This window comes from Leptosomus discolor, chromosome 14 (genome assembly GCF_034619465.1).
Source record: "Leptosomus discolor isolate bLepDis1 chromosome 14, bLepDis1.hap2, whole genome shotgun sequence".
Taxonomy (NCBI): Eukaryota; Metazoa; Chordata; class Aves; order Leptosomiformes; family Leptosomidae; genus Leptosomus; species Leptosomus discolor.
In genome coordinates this window covers 2,966,023-2,986,578 of record NC_141404.1, presented here as the reverse complement: position 1 = coordinate 2,986,578, position 20,556 = coordinate 2,966,023, and the positions used below count along the sequence as shown (strand labels likewise).

Here is a 20,556-nt window from a genome sequence, read left to right as displayed (position 1 = left end):
TAATGTCTTCTGTTCTGTGATTTTGATCTTTCTGGTTTGCTCATGCCACAATCATTTCATCAGTTGTAACAAAGATGCTCATCTGATTTATAGTAGCATAATCGGGGACAGAATCAGGTCTTCTAGTCAAGCTAATCAGAATCAATCTAAAGCTCCAGAGGGAAAATCACAAGGGAGATGTAGATTAAAGACACTAGCAATTAACTCGGACCTCCTCATTGTTCTCAGGGAAACAGGAGGTTTACGTTGCTTTTTCTGGGGTCACTTCAAAGGTCTCTGCAGAACAATTTCTTTTATTGTGTCAAGAAGTTTTCATCATAAAAAGCCTTGTCTTTGAGCTCTGCCAAAATTTTTGCAAGTTCTTGGCTACAATCCATTCAAAAGCAGGTTATTTTTTGCTGTAGTGAGAGTTAAGAAAAAGAAAAAAGAATCGTCCAGGGGAAAAAAAAAACCCACCCAAACTTCAACCCAAACTACTTTAATTAGTAAAGTCAAACACTGAATTACTTTCTGTGTATTAGAAAGCACTAATGGCTAGTGCCAGATGGACTGCTGCAGACAGAAATCAACCTTGAGCTGCCACTAATCAATCGAGGAAAGTTTGGGAAATTACCGTGTGAAGTGAAGCTGAAAAGATTACAAGAACTGAAAGCACAGCATACAAAACTCCAGCCTAGCCCTGAGGCCTCATCTTCTCCGTGGCAAGATTTCACTCCTATGACTACTTGAACCAACTTCATTTGTAGAGACAGCCTCCCGAAGCACAGGAACCAAAGTCAGCAGCTCACACTTCGATCAAAACCCCTATAAAGCACAGCTCTGCCAAACAGAAATTTCCTTGGTGGTTGATTTCAGAATTGCAGGTGCTTGTTCAATTCGGTGCCAGGCCAAAGCAGGAGATGCTACAGGGATATAGAGAAACGCAAGTGTTTCCAAACCATTTGAAGTGTTCATCTTAATTGACATCTATAATTTGCACTCAGCTGCTTTTTCTTTGGCCTAAGTTGGGTCCTTTGGGGACAAGATGGGCATTATCTGCAGCACAGTCCATTACGCTGAACTGAACAGCAACTCTGAGGACTGCCATGATGATTTGGTTTTATTTACTTTTTATCTCATCATTTCCCTGGCTCGGCTGCAAGTTTTTTTTTTATTTTTTATTTTTATAAACCTCATCAAGACAAGATCAAATGATATAAATTGTGAGAGCTATTAGTTACTGTGATGGTCTCAGTAAGTTTTGCAAGGTTTTCAAGTATTAATTTCTGAAAGCCTCTTATCTATGTATTCTGCCCTCTCAGGCATATTGATTTGGCTAGCAAGCACTGACCAGTTGAATAATGGAGTATTCCTTTTCCATATGCAGAGTGCTTGGCAGCTAATCAAATCACTATTTTTGAAGTCAACTTCACAATTTTAATTATTTCCTCATGACACATGTTGTTAAGTAACGTCTGTGGTCAGAAAACCAGGTTTTACTGTATTGAGTAATGTCCTTCGAACAGATGCTTTTCCTTTCACTTTGAGCTAAAGTTACTTTCCAAAGTGACTTCAGCCATTTCTTTACAAATGGAGAGCCTTGCAAAGCATGCATCTGCTCTGAAAAGCAGCCCTGCAAAACAGCAAAGAGAAACCTGCACAGCCTTGCATGCCTTGGATTTGTGACCTCTCCAATTCGTTCCACATAAATGTGGTCTGTGGTCAGCATTACCAGTTCACGGTGGATTTTGCAAAGCAGAGCGCAGTCAGTATGCACTGAAGTTGGACGCATCGCTGATACTGCTACTGGTGGCCCCAAACCTCGTGCAAGTGAATCCATGGGCTTAAAAATGGCATAAAAACTCAACAACTTTTGCTAGACAAGGAAGGCTAGTTGCCATCTCTCCATTTCACACTAAATAATGCAAGATCCTCATCCAATAGCAAAAACATCACTGATTTCAAATGACTGCTGCTTACAACAAATCACCTCTCAGTCCATATTCATGAGGTTTGATTTACTGTGATAATTATCCTCCTTCTTCATTGTTTGTGTAAAGTATCTTATGCACAGGGAATGTATTTAACTGTTTAGTTTCAGCAGTAATGAGTCCATTATCATAGAGAGCGCCATAGATCAGTCTTATAGCAGAACAAAGCTGAAAGATGAAGTCTGCAGCGAGGAGAGGGGAACCAAAGCCAGACTGAGATCCTTCCTTACAGATGAGTGTACCAAATAACCATTACATTAATGACAGTGCTTCTCCAGACACCACTGTCTGGAAAACAGCAGCAGTTTGGAGCACTGGCCCAAATGCAAAAAGCAAGGATTTTTGTTATTTCCAGTGTCACACTTTGTTTCAAAATTATTTTAGAGACCATTAGGGACAAAGGGTGCACGGCTTCAAGCACAACTAGCCCTCTGTGCACATTTCAGGTGTCCAACTGTCTAAACTTCACACATTCACACTAATCAGAGTGGGCTGGTGGTGTCTTGTTCCTCTGGATGGATCTGCCAGCTCAGTGCAGCCTGGTGACAGTTGCGTGGGGACATCAGGGTAAAGGAGCTGAACCCTTGGCTTAGCATAGGGTCTCCCCTAGGCTACGTACAATGCGCAGTGCAAGGTTCAACAGCAGCAACTGAGCATGGAGCAGGTTTGGGGCGATCAAACCGAATTCAACTTTTCCCTGTATGAACTGTTGATGTACCCCAAGACCAGCAGCCTTTTCATCACCTAACTGGACTCCAGATTAGGCCATGGCTTGCTGCAGGCACTCCTCCTTCTAGTCTGAATACAGGAAGCGATGATTGAGGTAGGACGAAACCCTTTCAACACTACAGAGGTTGCAGTAGTTTCTTGTGCCGTGCTGGGTCCCTCCAGTACCTCCCCCAGGTTCACAGGCCCAGATCGGGAATCAGGATGGCCTCTCTGACTTGTGCTATACAGGACAATTCCTTCTAACCTTCAAAATGAAGGAGATTTTTCAAAAGCAACAAATCCTCTTGGAAGCATGCTCTGAGATGCTTTAAAGGGGCTGGATATTTTTAGATTGGGTATTCAGCATGAAAGCTCTTCAAATGCAGAAAATTATGTTTATTTGGCTGACCAAATTAAAAAAAGCAACACCAACAAAACTCAAACCCCGTCATTTAGGGTGAAATATTTTTGGTGATCCAAAACAGAATCAAGTCTAGTGACAAAGCATCATCCTGAAGCAGTGGAAATGAAAAGCTTAGAAAACTTTTCTTGCCAAATTCACCACAGATAAGCATATCTCCAGGCTAAAGAATAAACCATTTGATAAAAAAAAAAAAAAAAAAAAGTCCTTTTTGCCAAAAATCATCTACTCAATGAACTCTGAAAACGTGGGCACCCAGTGTGACAGCTGCTTCTGAAAAACATGGCCCAGAAAACTACATGTTGCACGCATAAATACAATTGCAGTTGGAAGCCTCGGGCTCGTTCACTTCCTTCTGCTTCAGTGTGCCTTTTGGCTGTTCCCCAAAATAAGACTACTGGAAGTGGAAGAACAGGGGTCGCAGCAGCCAGGAGAGCAAGTGTATTGGTAGCATCTTGCTTAAAATACTGTTGAGACACTGGGGTAACCGTTCCTGAGCTGTCATTTTGTAAGGAACTTGGCCGAGGTACCCTGAGGTCCCAGCGACCAAGCAAACAGGCCCCCAGAAGGTCCCTATTCATATCCATCGGAGTGACAGCCCAGCTAAGAGGAAGATGTGAGAGTAGGAACCAAGAGGAATGACCCTGCCAGTAGGTTCCAGAGCAGAGCTTTGTGCTTTCACTAAGGGAAAGCATTGTTAGAGCTTCAGGTCTTGGCTCCTCAAACGAGATCTTGTCATGACTGAGTGATGGTATAGATGAGGAGGGACCCCAAGCTCATTCTTGTGCTTGGCCATAGGAGAGGCGCATTGAAGTGCCTATAATTTTTCCTATAGTTTTTCCTTTAATTCGAATGGAAGATATGGTTCCCATCATGGACTTAGCTGAAAGATTTCCAGGCAAGGGAGAAATCCTCAGGGAAAGATTTCAATCGTGATGAACAGAGGCTCAAACAATGCCAAGTGAGCAATGGCTGTGGAACAGATCAGGGCACCAAACAATAGTGGAAGGAGACAACCGAACCTTCCTCTTTCCAAACCTGACATCTCCCCCCAAACTCTGTACCTTCTCAGCTGGCCCATCTACAGGCACAGCTAGCAGGGTGTGCAGATCCTGGCAGAAGCAGAGTCAGCAACAGGGAGACAAAACAAGCTCCTCCTCAGCGCATAGCACAGGGTCAAAATGAATAAATCCTTGATCGGATTGAGATAGCTTACACAAGCTCCCAGGGGCTTTTTTGACAAGCTAGAGCGCAGAAGAGGTAACTTCACATCCAGACAAAAGGGCTATTTCGGCAGGTGGCCTGCAGCATACGGCTGTCACTGCCAGCTGTCACACCTGCTCCAGCAGCCTGCCATCGCTTTAGGAGTAAAGTATCTGCAGAAGGACAAATGAAGGAAGAAGTGGGTGGCATCAGTTCCCCTACTTTCCCACCCCAAACTTCTCTTTCCTGAGCTGCTCACTCACACCTTCGTGGCGGTAACATACTCCTAGCTTTGGTGAGACCAGGTGCAAAGAGAAGTTCTCCATCTAAGCACGCTATCAAGATAACACCTTGAACTCTTGCTGCTGCTGCTGCCAGTTCCTTTCATGCTGCTCTATTTCCAGACATCTTTCTTCAGAAGGTGATTCAGCTTTTCCTTTCTTGGGCATTCTTATCATGTCGTGTGCCTGCTGGGCTGTCTTCAGCTCTTGTGAACGCAACCAGGCTTTTTTTTGTTTGTTTGTTTTTCTTCCTGACAGCAGCAAGGGGGCTGCTGAATGCAAAACAGTCTCCTCTGAGAATTCCCTCACTAGGGTCTTCTGATGATGGGCTGGAGATGTGTTACTTGTATGACTTGATTAACTTGTTAACTGAGATGTCTTCTTAAGCAAAACCTTGTAGAAGCAATACACACTCAGAATAATATAAGCCAGAAACAGAATCATGAATCTGAGAGCTGCATCCAAGGACTAATTTAAAGAGGGGCTTCTTTTAAGGAAGCCTCTTAGAAAATGCAACTAACTTCTGAAATACATGGGAAGAAGTGGCCATAGAAAGGGTAGCTCAGCCAACACCAGCAGTGTTACAGCCCCTCTGAACTGCCGGACAAATCTCTCCTGTATTGGATCGACATTTCCCAAAGTGTCCCTGTAATTGCTTCCTGTGTATTTACTCTCAGAGTTCAGTCCTTCCAACTATATCCTGGAAGGAGGCACAGAGAAACAGTTTGTTCTCTTGATCTTATCTCGGTTCTGCCTACCTGCTGGTTACTGCTCCTTCAACTTTGCCTCACTAGTTTTGCCAAAAGCATTGCCTCCTGATGTAAGGTGCTATTCGAGGTCTTACTTTTCTGCAAGTCAGACGTGAAATCATCCAAGCAATGGTTCTGTGGTTTGCAAAGGAGCCTAAATCATCTCTTCTTCCCAAACTGTGTAGCTTACCAGCCATCCAACCCCCTTTTTTTTTAATGAGGTTTCTGCCTTCAGGCCTGGCCACACCGAGACTGATGGTTAGGAAGGTGGCAGTGTTTTGGTTGCTCTTCTGAGACTGTCAGTAATTCAAATTAAATTGGACTTTGGTTAGGTGGGTAATTCATCATTTGCAGTGTGACAACAATACCTGTAATTACTGCTCTTACTGTTGCGGCTGAAATTCATGTGCAATAAAGGGATCTTAATATCATGCCAAACCTCACAGTTAATTTAGGTTCCATCTCCTTTCATTTATTCTGTAATAAGCTAATTAGTTCACATAATTTGCTATTGAACGTGCCTTTGTAACAAATATATACATGAATTAGCCTATTACACAACAAATGAGGGGAATCAAAACATGAATCATTTGCAGGATTACATAAGGAATTATTATCCTTTCAAACACCCATAGATGCACTCATCATCTTTATTACTTTAAGATTTTATTTGCAGGTTGGTTCTCCTGTCTGATGCCTCTGACTTACTCTTCTACTTGGAAGGTCAGTAATGCATTTCACTGTTCGGTACGCCCCGCTGCCACGTGCCAGGCTATCTGCAAGTTCAAGATCACTCCCATGAAGTTAAATGTCTTTCAGCTCAGCTGCTTAAATCCAAATTCTGGCAGCTGGAGGAGTTTGGCCATACTGCTAGCCTCCTGCCTTGGCAAACCATTCGCAAGAATGTTTTGGAGTAGAGACCTTCAGATTTCCGTGTCAAAGCCTGCTTTTGGTTTCGTTTGTTCGCAGTCTGCACGGAATCAAACTGTGCCCTTGGAAACTCTTGGGCACGTCTTGCAGTCACTGCGCTCGGAAGCCTCCTTCCAAATCTCACCGGTGGGGCTCATTTCACCAACCTCCCTTCTGACAGCTTTTGAACCACGCTAGATTTCCAACTCATTTGGGATAAATCACGAGGGCCGCTCTATCCAGCTGAATCCTAAGATTGCCATTATGCAAACTGGAGGCTTGCCAGACCTTGAGGTTCAGCCCACCATTATAACTCTTCCCAAGTACCACGCAGTCGTTATTCCCCAGAAGGGATGAGGACAATCAGACCATTCTCATGCACAATGCGGCAGAGTGCTTTCTGCCCAGTAATTCAATACCAATTCACAGGGAAGCTCCTGAGCTACTAAAACCATCAGTTCCACTTTCTGCACTACTTTGAGATCTCGTCTAACTGCTGACCTGGTGCTACCCAGCTTCAACTATTAAATGTAATGACAGCAGAACTCAATAGCTTTATTTGTTAGATGTTCTCTGCTTACAGCAATTGTTTTGATTTAGCATCCCACCTCTTGCAGTAATGATTTACTCTTTTCATATCAAAGTTAAGCAAGCGCTTTACTCCCAACAGCTTTACCTGGACTTGGTTGTTTTCATCTTCTAAAAGTGAGTCCTTACTTCTAAAAGGAATAAAGATGTAAGAAGAGTTTTTCAGCTGGAAATACTCTTTAGTATTTGGATGGCCTAAGCAGCACTAAACCCAACCATAAACCGACTGGCAGCTGCCAAAATGATCCATGGATACAATATCAAACGTCGCCAGACACTGTGCCCTGCCCGAAGCAACCAGTTGAAACCTCTGCTGGGGCTGGTGTGTTCTTCCTGGGTTAAAACTGTACATTTGCAGGCTGAGAAAATGAAATACCAACATGAAATAAAAACTTGCCGCCAGCCAAAAGGCTCTGGAAGTAAAAAAAAAGAAGCAGGACCCCTCAAGAAGCACCTGCTTATTTTCAACGCACGAGCACAGGCACTCCGCAACGCATTGCCCTCTGCCCTTTCTCCGGCAAGAACATTGCTGCCCCATGGAGGGAGCCAGACGAGACCTCCTGGGCACGTCCATCAACCCCTGTCAGAGAACTATGCGAGAGCAGAAAAAGGAGAACCCAAGTGTAGCTAGAGACCTATCTACTATTCTCGCTTTGATTTCCCTCTTTCCTTTTTGCAACGCTCACAACCAGTCAGGAATATTCAAAATTACTACGGCAGCTCCTCTCTTGACATACTCATTCCAGGAAAGAACCAAAGCATTTTAACAAACATAGCCCAGTAGAGACTTGGGATCTGCCTGAACCCTTCTGGATTTGGTTTTAAGCCTCTGACACCAGCAGGGGTGTGATTCAAGGGGTGCTACTGTGACAGCAAGAAAGCAAACAAGATGCTCAGAGCAATCACCCCTTTACAACTCCCAGATGAAAACTGAAAGTTATTACGTTCATATTATAATATGAAACTAGAAGGAAATTCGTAAGTGAAATTTAGAGCTCTGAATGAGTAATTATTCATCATTAATAAAACTAAAAGGAGGTTTTTTTTCTCTTTCAGGAATAGATGTCACCTACACTTCAGGCAGACTAAATAAAACAAGGCATCTAGCCAAAAGCATAAAGAAATTTGTATTAAAATCAGAAACTGCAAATTAAAAATCAAACCCCGTACATGGATCATTTAAAATAGGCTAGCCCTAACAGACCACGGGCTCTGGACTGCACAGATGAGCTATCCAATATTCTGGAGCTACTAATGCTTTGAAAATGCTTCAGTTACTGGAATGTTTTGGTCACCTGTGAAACCGCCCCCAGCCTGAGCTAGAAGCACCGTGGTCTCTAGTGAAGAACTGTATAGGTGTGGATCAAGAAAGACTCAAAATTCCATGCAAGTAGTATCTCTTCACAGGTATTCTACCCAGAACAGATTTCTTCCACCCTCCAGCATACCACGCTAACCAGTATAACCCTGTAAGTCTAGAATCAGGCCCAAACCATGCCATTGAGCTAGTTCCTACATTTCAGAATGATATTAAGTCTTGCTTAAAGACTTTGACAACACTCTCCATTTCCTGATACTACAGCAATAAAGACCCTAACTCTCAAAATCCCTGGGATCTATCCAGGTCTGATCTGCAGTGCTAGAACTTGCCATACTTTTGTCTGCCTCAAAAAGTATTTCCCTCCCCTCTTCTAAAAGGCACTGAAAAAAAAGGCTATTCTCTCCAAATGCTTTCTTGCAACATTTCTGCAGGTTATTGTCCGATTCATTTACCCGATGTGTCTTATTTGCAGTTTCACGCAGGTGCAAGCGAATTCCTTTATCCTCTGATGCATTTACCAAAATCTTCCCAAGCAAAAGGTAACAAAACAAAAAGAAACAGGAAAATCTTTAAGAGGCTCCTACCTGAAAAATAGCTATCCAGGCATATCCAATATTATCAAAATTGATAGCTCCGTTGTGTGGGTTTACGTCCCCTGCCATGCATACGTTGTAATACTGGTTCCAGTTTATGCAGGCATTCCTGCTGCTGAAGTCAGGGTTGTATAAACTTGGGGTGTAGGAGTCCATGCTCAAGGTGCACTCCACCTTGTACTCCTTCCTGTTTGGGATGTTGGAGCATTTCTGCATGCCGTTTTCACGATGCGATGAGCAGATGAATGGGTTCTCCTCCGCTTCGTCTGTCCGGTAGTACGGATGCAGGAAGGTAAGGTTGTATGTCCTGGAGGGGGAAGAAAGAGGAGGATGAGAACCAACGATGTACCCCTTGTTTTGGCAGCAGCAAAAGGCGCTGGTTTCTGTCCCTGGTTTGGGTGTGTTACTTCTCCTTTGCCCTTCAGCCCCATCAGGCTGGAGATAGAAAGCCCAGCTGAGATACAAGCCCCTACCTTGGTCTGCAAGGCTTTTTGCACCCTGTAAGGCACCAGTGATCGTTCAGTTAAAGATCAGCCTGAGTTTTCCCAAGCAAACAGCTTCCAGGGCAGCTGGAAGTTGAAACGAGCGAGTATAGAGAGAAAAATCCCAGCAGGCCAGGTGCTTCTCAAAAATCTAGGGAACTTTTTGTTTCCATCTAAGGATTTTAAGATAGCTCTTCTGATGCTCAGAATGTGCTTCAGAGAAGCTGACGGCAAAGCAGCTTTCCAACAAATTTGCCCCTCAGCACATCTCTCTGATGAGTGAGCTGAACTTTAACAAGGAGAGACCCAGCCACAAGCCATCTCAAATTCCTTCTGTCTTACATAAGAAAAGAAAGAGCCCACATTAATAGGAACCGTATGCTTACTGCATATCTGATTTAATTGGCCTGGATAAAGTTTATGGCTCTGTTACAGTTAAGATAAGCAAGTGCTGTAATTGCAGCATGGCAGGGATGTGCCTTTTTTCCCAAGGCGTGCTCTGGGGCAGATCAGCAAGCAAGCAGAGCCCAGGACTTTTCACGCTCTTTGATTACCATTAGCAAGACCCGCCGGCACTTACTCAAAATGAGAAGGTGCAAAGTCCTAGAGCAGACTTTATCTGCTGCGTTCAGAGCTGCAGGAATCTAAGATGCTATATAATCAGTCAGGAGATAAGGGAAAAGGCAACACACAAATTATATGACCAAGCAAGATGTGGGGAGAAGATAAGCAGGTAATTCTTCAAGACAGGACAGCTGTATTTTTATCTGTTTCTGAATGTACCCAACTATTGAAGAAATTTAGCTCTAATGAGTGCCAAACTAGTGCTATTCCATACAATTGCTTGAAATTGCTCCCCAAAACCCTTGAGTCAAACAGGAGTCACTCAGCAACAGCACTTCAAGGAGAGAGAAATTGCTGCAGGGCAGAGCTGAGAGGAAATTAACCCTGAACAACTTTCTTAGGGAATTTGGTTCTCCTTCATCAATGAATTACTTGAGATGGGTCCTGAGGGTTCATCCAGCTTCAGGAACAGGCAAGAGTAGCAAGGCAGAGGAACTGGGCATTGTTTGCTGGTAATTAAATGCATTCACCAGCTATTCCCCTCCCATTGCACAGTGTTCCCACACCTCTAGACAAAGCTGTAATGTTTTCTTCCCAGTTTCTATGCCTTAGATTCAAGAGACAAGAAAAACTTGAAAAATGTTTTCCCTCCAAGACCGCCTAAATGCCTTCCCACGAATTGGTTTCACTTGGAGGAAATTTCCATATAAAACAAGCTGGAGAAAAGTCTGAGTGCTACGCTAGCACGGTGTTTGCTAGAAGATCAGATACTACAACCACAGAGTTTGTCACAAAGAGGGGGGTATGGCGGAGGCTCGCAAAGGATTAAAAAGCACCGAGGCGCAGGGACGTGTCTGGGAGTGCTACAGACTTTGGCAAAGACAGCTGGGGAACTTGAGAGAAGAAACAGAGGGAGGAGGAGAAGAGATGCCTGAGAAGTGACTTCTCACAACTCACAAGTGGCAGGCAGAGCCCCGTCAGCTCCAGTTTGGCGTTAGTGGGTACGCCAAGACAGGCTCAGTTCAGATGCAAAGGGCTCCTGCACCCTCCAATGCCGCGGACACCGCACCACACCTTGGACATCTCTGTACAGCCTGCTCACCCAGGGAGGTTCTGGGAGAGCTCTGCACCTCCATGGCACATGATGCAGCCCAGGGCAGAGCCATCCCAGCCCCACAAGCCTCAGGAAGGACATTTTCTTCTAAAATCTCCAGGTTTGAGAGGCCATGGGTGCAGGTCTCATCAGTCTCCTCCTGAGGAACTCAATAGCAGGTGCTCAGTAGCTCTGAAGTCTTTGAAATGGGACATTGGGATGAGGGCTTTCCACACCCTGTGGTGGTGTCAGGGGTCTAACACCCCCAGAGCCCAGACCAAGCCTGGACTACACTGTGCACAGCCCGATACAGCAAAGTAGCATGGCCACAGGACTCTGGGGTATGACCAGCTTCCCCAGCGCTGACTTCTCCACTCTTGAAGCCAGGACTTTGTGGGTTAGAGAGTAACCCAGTCCCTAAGTGAAGGCAAGAGAGGTCTCATTTGGTACCTTCTCATCAAAGCACCTGGACCTCCAGCTCAGGCTCAACAGATCTCTGCAGTTCTCCAATCCCCAGCGTCAAGTCATGCAAACTCAAAACTTTGTCTGTTTGGGCAGCTCAATGCCCAAACCTGATGCTTGCAGCAGAGGCACCCACAGAGGCAAGCCTCAGACAGCAACCTGCAAGCCTGAAACACCCAGCCCTGCAACAACCCTGTGTGATCTCGGGAACATCCCTTGCTCTTTCTCATTTCCCTTAAAACAATGCTGACCGAGGCTCTTGGATCTGGATCTGCCAGTCCAGTGACACAGTCTTCCAAACTACAACTGATCTTTCAGGAAAAACTGCTCCAGAGCCAGATGGAGCTGTGACACTCAGCAAAAACTTATTTCCTTCACCACCCTGGACGCAACACCAGCAGCAGGAGCTTCCTGATCACAAACCCCTTTTGGCAGAGGGCAGGACGGGAAGGCTTAGCACATCACAGCTCGGGGGCCAGCATAATTAGGATTCTACCCAGAGCAAAGCTGGACTTGCAGAGGGAGATGGACCATCTGGAGGGATGATTGTGTAATTAGCAGCTATGGCTGCACAAGCTCCTTTCCTGGGAGCAGTTTCATGTTTAGATGCAGACACACACACGCCTGTGCCAAGAACACTGACCATGGAAGAAGTGCTCAGACAGAAGGGCTGATGCATCAGCCTGATGCTCCGCTCCAACCTTGCACCCGAGCTCCTCTGCGAGCTGCCTCTCCCACCACGGCACAATACAGCCAATATTCAGCGCCACACACAGCTCTGCAGCTTTCTGCCCTCCCAGCTGCAGGACTCCGATACATGTTCGTTGTCCCAGATGAATCACCTTTATTTCAGCCCCCAGAGCTGATCTCTGATCTCCTGATATGCCCAACCAAGCTGGGCAGGCTGGACAGGGACACAGCTAGCCGGAGAGCAGTGTGCCAGCCAGTTCTGCACCCTGTTTCACTGGAAGAAAGCAGTGTAACAAGGCTGGAGACTTACAGGACCAATCTCCCTCCCGTGCAGTACTTCTCTATTCACTACACATTGCAACTGGAAAGGTCCTTGATGAGCCACACACACAGATCTGAGAGGCTGCACGCTTCCCGTGAGTCACCATTTAGGAAGCCTTGGGCTGAAGGAGAAATACTGCCTGCAGACACAGCGCCCTGGGCTGTGATCTAATAAGCTGCGTAGGGGAGATCTGGGCACAAACCCTCTGGAGGACCAAAAGAACGACACACTTTGGTGGCCACGGGAGGAAAACAAAACCAGGAAAACAAAGCACAGCTTGACTGCAAAGGGTGGATGAAGCTCGATTTGGTTCTGCTGCTGCCTAACTGATTTTATCCTCCCTTTTCTCTGCCTTGCTTATTTTTGCAATTGCCCCCAAAATAACTTCCAAACTAGAAGTCCTCCCTATGACAGGGCAAAATCAGTCGCATGGGGGCCACTTTCTGCCCAGCCCTTTTCAAGCCCTTCCCTCTTCCATGTCTGGACTCAGAGAAACCATGAGCATCCGTTTGGCTGGGAGGGACCCGCACCTGCGTGATGCTCTGCCACCACCGAGCGCAGAGGGGAAGGGACACACCACCTGACAGCGAGCACTGCAAATTGAAGAGCTTTTTCTAGTTCCTCTGCTTGATGACCCTGCTGGCAAAACCAAAAAGGGGAAAGAAGGAAGGAGAGCAAGAATGAGACACAACAGTGTTGCAGAATGAGGGAATCCCACGTATCCACAAAATAAATGAACTAGCTCTGCCAAGACCATCTACCTCCACGTGCAAGAAGTCAATCTGACTTCCTTGCTTCTTGCCAACGGGTATACTCCAAATAACTTATTAATGGTAATGAAGCTACTAATCACAAGACCCTTGTGCTTTGGGGAAAAGACACGAGAAACTAAGCCCCAGAGTGAATCTTGTTATCACATTAGAAAGGATTAACACCCCTTTCTCGGCCAGCTGCCCAGTGCACATCTTTCTCTGGCCTGCAGCAGCTTTGCAATGTATTTCCCTTTCTCTGTCCGTGGGCACATTCATGGGCAGGGAGGACAGCAGTGGGGCAGGGAGGACAGCAGTGGGGCAGGAAAGTCCATTCTGCCCCATGTCAAAGAAGGCTGAACATTTATTCTCTGCTCCATCTTCCCCCAGGCTCAGTCCTCCCAGCTCAACCATCCCATGCAGGACAACCACTGGAGTACAGTGCGTGCACGAATCCTGGTTCAGCCTTCCAAGGAGCAGAGGAGGAAAGGGAAAAGGTGGAGGAAACTCAGCACCAAGCAGGATCCGTTCCCTTCCAGAGGAGGCTGCTCTCTGGAGGAAACCCTGCTGACAACCCAACGTTGCAGCACAGAGCGATGCCGGGAGGAGCAATTAAGCAGAACTCAGAAGTACCTTTCAGACAAACTCAGAGCTGTCTGCCTCATCCGTCTGTGCCTTCTTGCAGGTCTACAAAAGCCAAGGAGCCAAAGGTGGTACAATGCCAAGCAGGTATGGAGTTAATTAAGACTGAAGTGCTCACATTATAACTGTCCTGCAGCACTAGATAAATACAAAGCACTTCACAGCTCTCTCCCCTCTCCTGCTCCCAACCCACCAAGTTCCTTGAAATGCTCCACGAGGGGGAAAACGCTCCTCTGCATAACAACACACAAGCAAAGAGCAGCCCGAGCAGCAACAACCCAGACAAGCTGGGGGTGACCCAGTTCCTTTATTTACAATGATAGCAGCTCATGAGGGCAGGAGGGAGCCAGAGGGCCTGCGTGGGGGAGACACATCCTGGAGATCTTACAGATAAACTGCTGGCTCCGCTTGCCCTTCCCACGCATGCATGCTGAGCCTGCCTCTCTCAGCCCAGACCAACCAAAAGGGCCTTTATGAAATTCCCCCTCCAACTCCCACTGTCAGGGATCTCCTGCAGTGGAGACCATCCTGGCACTGCCGTGCAATGCCAGGGGAAGCAGAGTCTGGCCAGTGAGTGCCCCAGGGCTTGAAGAGGCGTCTGAGCCACTAGAGACCTCTGAGGCGTCACTCTGGTCTCCAGGGTTGGAGAGATTCTTACATGTCCCAAATAGCAGTGACCCACTCCAGTTTATTGCCTGCCAACCTGCTACTGCAACAGCCCAGTAACTGCCTGTAATTCCTTCAAAGTCACTGCTAAAAGACTGCCCTTAATAAAACAGCCTCCTTCCAGCACGATACTGTATTGCAACAGCGCAATTTTCAGAGAGAGAGAGAGACAGAGAAAGGAGATATTTCCAGTGCACCTCAAAGAAGTCCCCAAATTTCTATCAGAATGTACTATATTTTAAAATAGTTTCTTTACTTGAAGCAGCCAACTTTCAAGGGGGATTTAACAGAAAAGGTTTCCACAGGAAGAAGAACGATGGCAAAAATCAAAGTAACTTCTTCCATCTGATGCCTGCTGTAAAGCTGAATGGCCCAGAAAGCTGCTGGCAGCAAGTGTGCAAAGAAGCGTGCAGCAGATAAACTATATTTGAAGCACCGGTCGCTGAGCTCGCTTACACTTGCTTTACTCCAGAAAAGCTTTGGGATATGACCCTTTCTTGCCTGGCACCCACCCTGGATTGTGTGCAGATGCTCACCCTCGCTTTAAAGGAGTTCTGTTTTCATCTGGGAGGGTTTGGCACCACCACCAAGGTAAGCCTCACACCAGTAACTCAAGTCTTCCCCTTTACAGGGCTGTAAGGAAAAATCTGAGCCAGGACCATCATCTGCTAAGGCCCAACCTGGGTGCACAGTGTGCCTGTCCATCCTCCAGTCCCTCACAGCCTCCTGAAGGGCTGGTAAACATTATTTTCGGCTGTGAACACCAGAATTAGGATTTAGTGGGATTTGGCAGACAAAACTAAATGACCAGAATCTCATTCCCGCTTTCCTGTATAGCTCTATTCTGTTTACTTCTAACCAAAACCAGAGCTTAACTTTAATCCTGCATCCCCTGGGTGAAGGTTTTGTTGTTGGTTTTGTCCTCTTTGGCATCGCTCCCTGGAAGGGGAGGGATGGTCAGGGCTGTCCAGCACCAACGCCGAGCACAGCAGCTCAGTGTGACGGACCCACTCCAACCCAACCCTGGGCTTGACTTTCCCTGTATCTCTACAGTCTTGCAGGCAGATGGCATCCTGCTGCTGGCCAGCAGGACCTGCTCATTTGGGCCCAATGCTGTATATTTTGGTCCATCTGTACACCAGCATGTACTACCAGATGTAGCCCTGAAGTGCCTTCCCTGTTACTGCCACTCCATGCCTCTTCTCCCTATACAACTTGCTGTTAGGGTGTTAAAGACCACTGCAGGGGTGAACCATATCCCAATGCCTAGAACTATGGATTCAGGAGAGTGAATCAGGAATGACAGAGAAGATGGGAATGGGTCCATCTAGATTCCCAAAAACTTCCACACCAAGCTCCAATCAACCTGGGATAGCTTCTAGCTGGAAATGGAAGGATTTATTCATTGCAGCTACGTTTCTCAGGTCTAAAGCTAACCCAGCAAAACACACACCAAGACAGTAGCTTCAATCTGGGTGATGGTACCAGAACAACCCACGCTTGTTACGCTGATACTGACACCAGCAGAGCTGGAGCAGCCCTGTCTTGCAACAGGGCTTCCCCATGGGCATGCCAGAAGCCTCATTTCTCCAGATTTCTCTGGAATGCTGTAGCTTTGTTCACAGTATCCCTGAGCACATGGCATCAGGCAACAGGACTTGGGCAGATAGCTCACAGCCACCCAAATTCACCACTACCTGCTGCTGGAGGGGACCCAGGAACCAGCACAGAGCTGATGAAGCAGGAAGGAACATCTCTCACAACCCCCCTGCCTCTTCAAACACAGCTCCCAAGGCTTAGCAGAGGGAGCCTGACTTTGCCTTCTGTGACCAAGACCCCGAGAAGAAAATCCTGCGACACCTTTGATGCTATAACGGCCGTTGCACAACAGCCTGCTTAATATCTGTACACAGCAAATGTTTCCCTTGGGGTTAATTTTAAAAGCTCCACTTTGCAGGAAACCACACAGCGTTTTAGAAACCTGGTCAAAGAGATGAGAGGGACTCACTGAAGCTAATTACAGCTCCGCGCTCCTTGTGCTCAAGGCACTGCCCGCACACTGGGCCTGCCCCATGCAACAGGGCCACCCGAGCACAGCTTTACCACCACTCTTTGGGCTTTTAAATGACAGCTCAGGAGTTACTCTGAGTGATGGAGAGTCTTGGTGACCAGCAAATAATCTGCCATCGGTGCGGGAGAGAGCTTGTGAGGTTGGAACATCAAGATGCAGGAGCAGAAGCATACACACGTGGCAGACTCATCAATTTTCTGCCTTTCAGCATCTCTGATGGGATGAGTAAGAGCCATCAGAGATGGTTTGCAGGAGAGAGAAGCTCAGAGAGCGGAAAGCCACAGGACTAATCAGCGAGAAGCAGGAACAGGACCTGGGGTAGAGCTGAGGAATAATCTCTGCTTGTCTTACAGACACAAGCTGTAGACAGCAGATGATTACAAACAGATATAATTACAGGCTCTGTCTTCTCTTACAGAGCTAAAGTTACCCTGACTAGCTGGTCTCAGGCACTTCCTCACCTCTGAGCCACTGACACCTTCAGCAGTCTCTGACAGGAGCCCTTCGGAAGGGTTTTCCCAGGCAGATCTCCCTTTTCCGCAGAAGCTCGCAGGCTGCACTTGCTTTTGATCTTTTCGTTGTGCTGCTGGATTTTAAGGTGTGCCCTTACATCACCCCTCTGTAAGGGCAAGCGCAGAACAGCCCAAGCTCAGTATCGTGCAGAGGGATGGCTGAGGGGCAGCAAGAGCTGGGCTGCTCCATGGCAGGGGACGAGCCAGGAGCCAAGAGTCATCCCAGTGCCAGCAGCGCTCACACAAACAGAGTCTGAGCACAGCAGGCAGAGCCCAAGGATGACAGCAGGGTCCACCCAAAGCCCCAGACACGGCAAGTGATGAACCAGATCCAGAACCCATCCAGGGAACTCAGGCAGGAGCCAAAGGAATCAGGAACAAAGACAGAGCTGGAGATAGATACACTAACAACACAGCTCCAACCAGGACTACAAGCCATAGGCTGAGCTTAAATAGAGCTCCTGTCCTGGGCAGGGTGTGGGTGGGGGTCCCAGGTGAGGCTCCTCGGGGCAATGAGGGCCTATGAGCACCCTCAGCACCTGGCAGGGATGCTGGTCCACGCAACGGCCCAGCTTGGAAGAATCAAGCTTGCAACAAAAAGAGCAGGTGACCAAACATGCTGCCCATCCCTGGCGCCTGTCCCACACTGAGAGTGATGTACAAATGTTTTTAATGCCTTTCACCTCAAGCTTCTTATCTTAATCCACCTACAAAGATTTATTTGTGCGTTTCAGCAGCATCTCCATGCTGCTGCCTGCACCATGCAGACCACCTCATCAACCCCCTGCCAGGCGGTGTGGTGTGCTCAGTCACCTCCCAGACCTGTACAGTTTTGGGAACTGGCAATTTTAAGAGAGCTGTAACGCTTTTGTTTGATCTAAATCCTTCAGCTCCCAGGGTCAGGGATGTCCGTTTCCTCGGGCAGAGATAATCCAAACCACTAACGTCCTTGTCCTTCAGGTGCAGAGAGAAAACATGAAAAAGCCACTCCAAACCCTCAGTCACTTGCTGACAAGTGACTTTTTTCATACAGACTCGGAGTCCTGAAGCCAACAAGCTGGTGAATCAAGGTGACAGCCCAGTTAAGAGCTGCCATGGCAGCTGTGTGGCATGGCCACATCGTGCTCTCCTCTGCAGTGCTGCTGGATCTGGCCCTGGCTGCATCCCGGCTGGACGCTAACCCTGCTGACCATCGAGGTTTCTCCAGCAGGGGAGAGAGAGAGAAAGGAAGACAAGGTGGAGATTTTTTTGCTGTACTTACATTGCAAAATTCCTGTCTAGGAAACATCTGTTTCTCAGCAGCCCTGCCCAGAGCTGCACACCGACAATCCCAAAGATGAAGAAGACAAAGAAGCACAAGAGGAGGACGTTGCCTAACATAGGCAGAGTATCTAACAGCAGGGTGACGAGTATTCGCATACCTGTGGGGAGAAGGAGAAAACAGATTAGAGGAGCAAATGCCACACCATTCCCAGCTCGGTTCTGTAGCCAGTGCATCCTGGGAAGAGGAATTGGGATGTTTATGTCTTCCCCTAAACCTTAAGGCTGAAAAGGAAGGTAAAGAGTGCAAAAGGCTCAGCAGCAAATAGGCACAAACAGCGCCTCTCCAAAGGGTGGACTTAAGGGTGGGATTTTCAGATGTTTTCAGTAATACAGCACTCAACAACGCACAAACATGGGCAAAGCTGCAAGACAGTCTTTCCTGGAGAAACGCCCCTGCAAACCATCAGCCTCCCGGGAAATTGTCAAAATATATATTTATAAACATATTGCACATCTCTCATGAATCACACAAATTGTCCCCCTAAACAATACAGAGCCGTGTGTAGGATGGTAGCTGCGGCTGCTCGCTGGGCCTCCGCCCTGGACAACTCCTCTTCCACAGAGGACTCCACTCCTTGCTGGCCACAGGGCTGCCAAGCAGGGCAGGCAGGGGAAATTTTGACTTTTTGGAGGTGGGAAAGCAGGATGCAAATGTTTCTTCCTCTAAGCAAAGCTCTCAGGTCTGCTCCCTTCCCTTCCTCCTACGCAGGCTGCCGGGAGATCTTCCCAGCTGGCCGTGCATCTCTCTGCAAGGCTCCCTGTGAACCTCCGCGCAGAGCAGGGGCTCCCCCAGCACCTTGGCTGCCAGGGAAATGCTGATCTTCCATCCTAAATAAGAAGATTGAGGAATGAGTCAACCTTGCAGAGGCTCAGATAACCCTTGCATCTCCATCTAGCACGTTCCCAGCATCGCTGCCCAGGGCAGACCGGGCAAGGAGGCAGGGACTGGGCTGGCACCTGGGGGCTGCCCTGTCTCACACGCCAGGGCACCTTCAAACTCAAGGATAAAACAGGAATAAAAAAGGGAATAACGACTTGCAGCTCAGCAGTTCAATAGAGGTTAAATGAACCTCTGAGACACCGCCCAGCCATCATTTCAACAGCTGATAATTGATGAGAGGAGAACTAATGAAAAGAGGAAGAGACAAAGGCGAATGCTAAATTATAGAAAAGAATAAAACCAGAAACTGAGCCTTGGGAGCCCAGCGCTTAGCAGAGAGCAGGGCTCAAGTTTATGGCGTGTTGGAAATTAATGCGGCTGCTGGGTAAGGCCTTTGGAGGCATTTTTATCCCACTAAAATTCTGCTCTGCAAACACCTTTTCCTGCCTGCCTGCATTTCTCCCTCCATTTCCCCTAGCAGGATGCTGCCCTCCATCAGTCACCCCATTTGAGCGGAGAGGAGCGTTTACACGGACGCAGACTCTCTTCCCCCACCAATTTCCACCTGGGCTTCTTCCCAAAGCCAGCTCCCAAGCCACGCCTGATGCCTCTCCTGCTAAACCCAATGCTGATGCTGGGCTGCAGCCTGGCATCCGTAGACCCCAGGGATGGGTGTTGGGAGGAGCAGGGTGTCCTGGAGAGCAGCGCCTGTCCAACGCAGCACCTCCCAGGCTATGGCAGGCAGCGCTAGCGGGAGCTGGAGCCCCGTCACGCCGCTTTACCCACCTCCTCGTGTCGCTCTGCCAGTGGAAATGCAACCCGGCCGAGCAGCGCCGGCGCCGACATTACCTTGTCAGCACAGCACGAGTGGATAAACTGCCCCGGCCAAGAAGTCTGTGCTAATAAATTATTAGGTGTGAGTAATAACCTCTGCATCCCAGGGCAAGAGCCTTTCAAGGTCTCCAGGCCCAGTCGTGTCTTGGCTCCGGCGCGGCTCCCCGCTGCTGGCGCCGGCAGCGGATGCCTCCCTGGAGGAGCCGCGATCCTGGTGCCCAGCCCCGTGCCAGCGCCGCCGGCTGCCCTCCAAACCCTGTCCCCGTGCTGCCGCGGCGCCAATGCCACCCTGCGGGGAAGGGACGTGGCGCTGGCAGCCCGGCTGCGTCGGCGAGCGCCACGGGTGGCGCGGGATGCCGGCCAGCGGCCCTGCCATCCCCTGTCACCGCAACGCCGGTGCCAGCCGCGGGGACAGCACCGGCCTCTGCTCCCAGCGCAGGGGGGGACCCAGAGCTGGAGGCAAAGGGGGGGTTTGATTTCATAATGCTTGTTCCCAACACGCGCTGTCATCGTAAGCCCCCCA

General features: G+C 48.0%; 1 protein-coding gene across 4 annotated transcripts in view; it reads right to left on the bottom strand.

The window, feature by feature from the left end:
- CACNA1H (calcium voltage-gated channel subunit alpha1 H) overlaps window positions 1–20,556 on the bottom strand; it is a 253,956-nt gene that overhangs the window by 93,786 nt on the left and 139,614 nt on the right. For all 4 annotated transcript variants that reach the window (XM_086472863.1, XM_086472865.1, XM_086472866.1 and 1 more), the window contains 2 exons: window positions 18,258–18,417; window positions 8,735–9,050 (listed from right to left, as the gene is read on the bottom strand). In XM_086472863.1, the coding sequence (XP_086328989.1) occupies window positions 8,735–9,050; window positions 18,258–18,417 (476 nt within the window). The remainder of the gene's footprint in view (window positions 1–8,734; window positions 9,051–18,257; window positions 18,418–20,556) is intronic.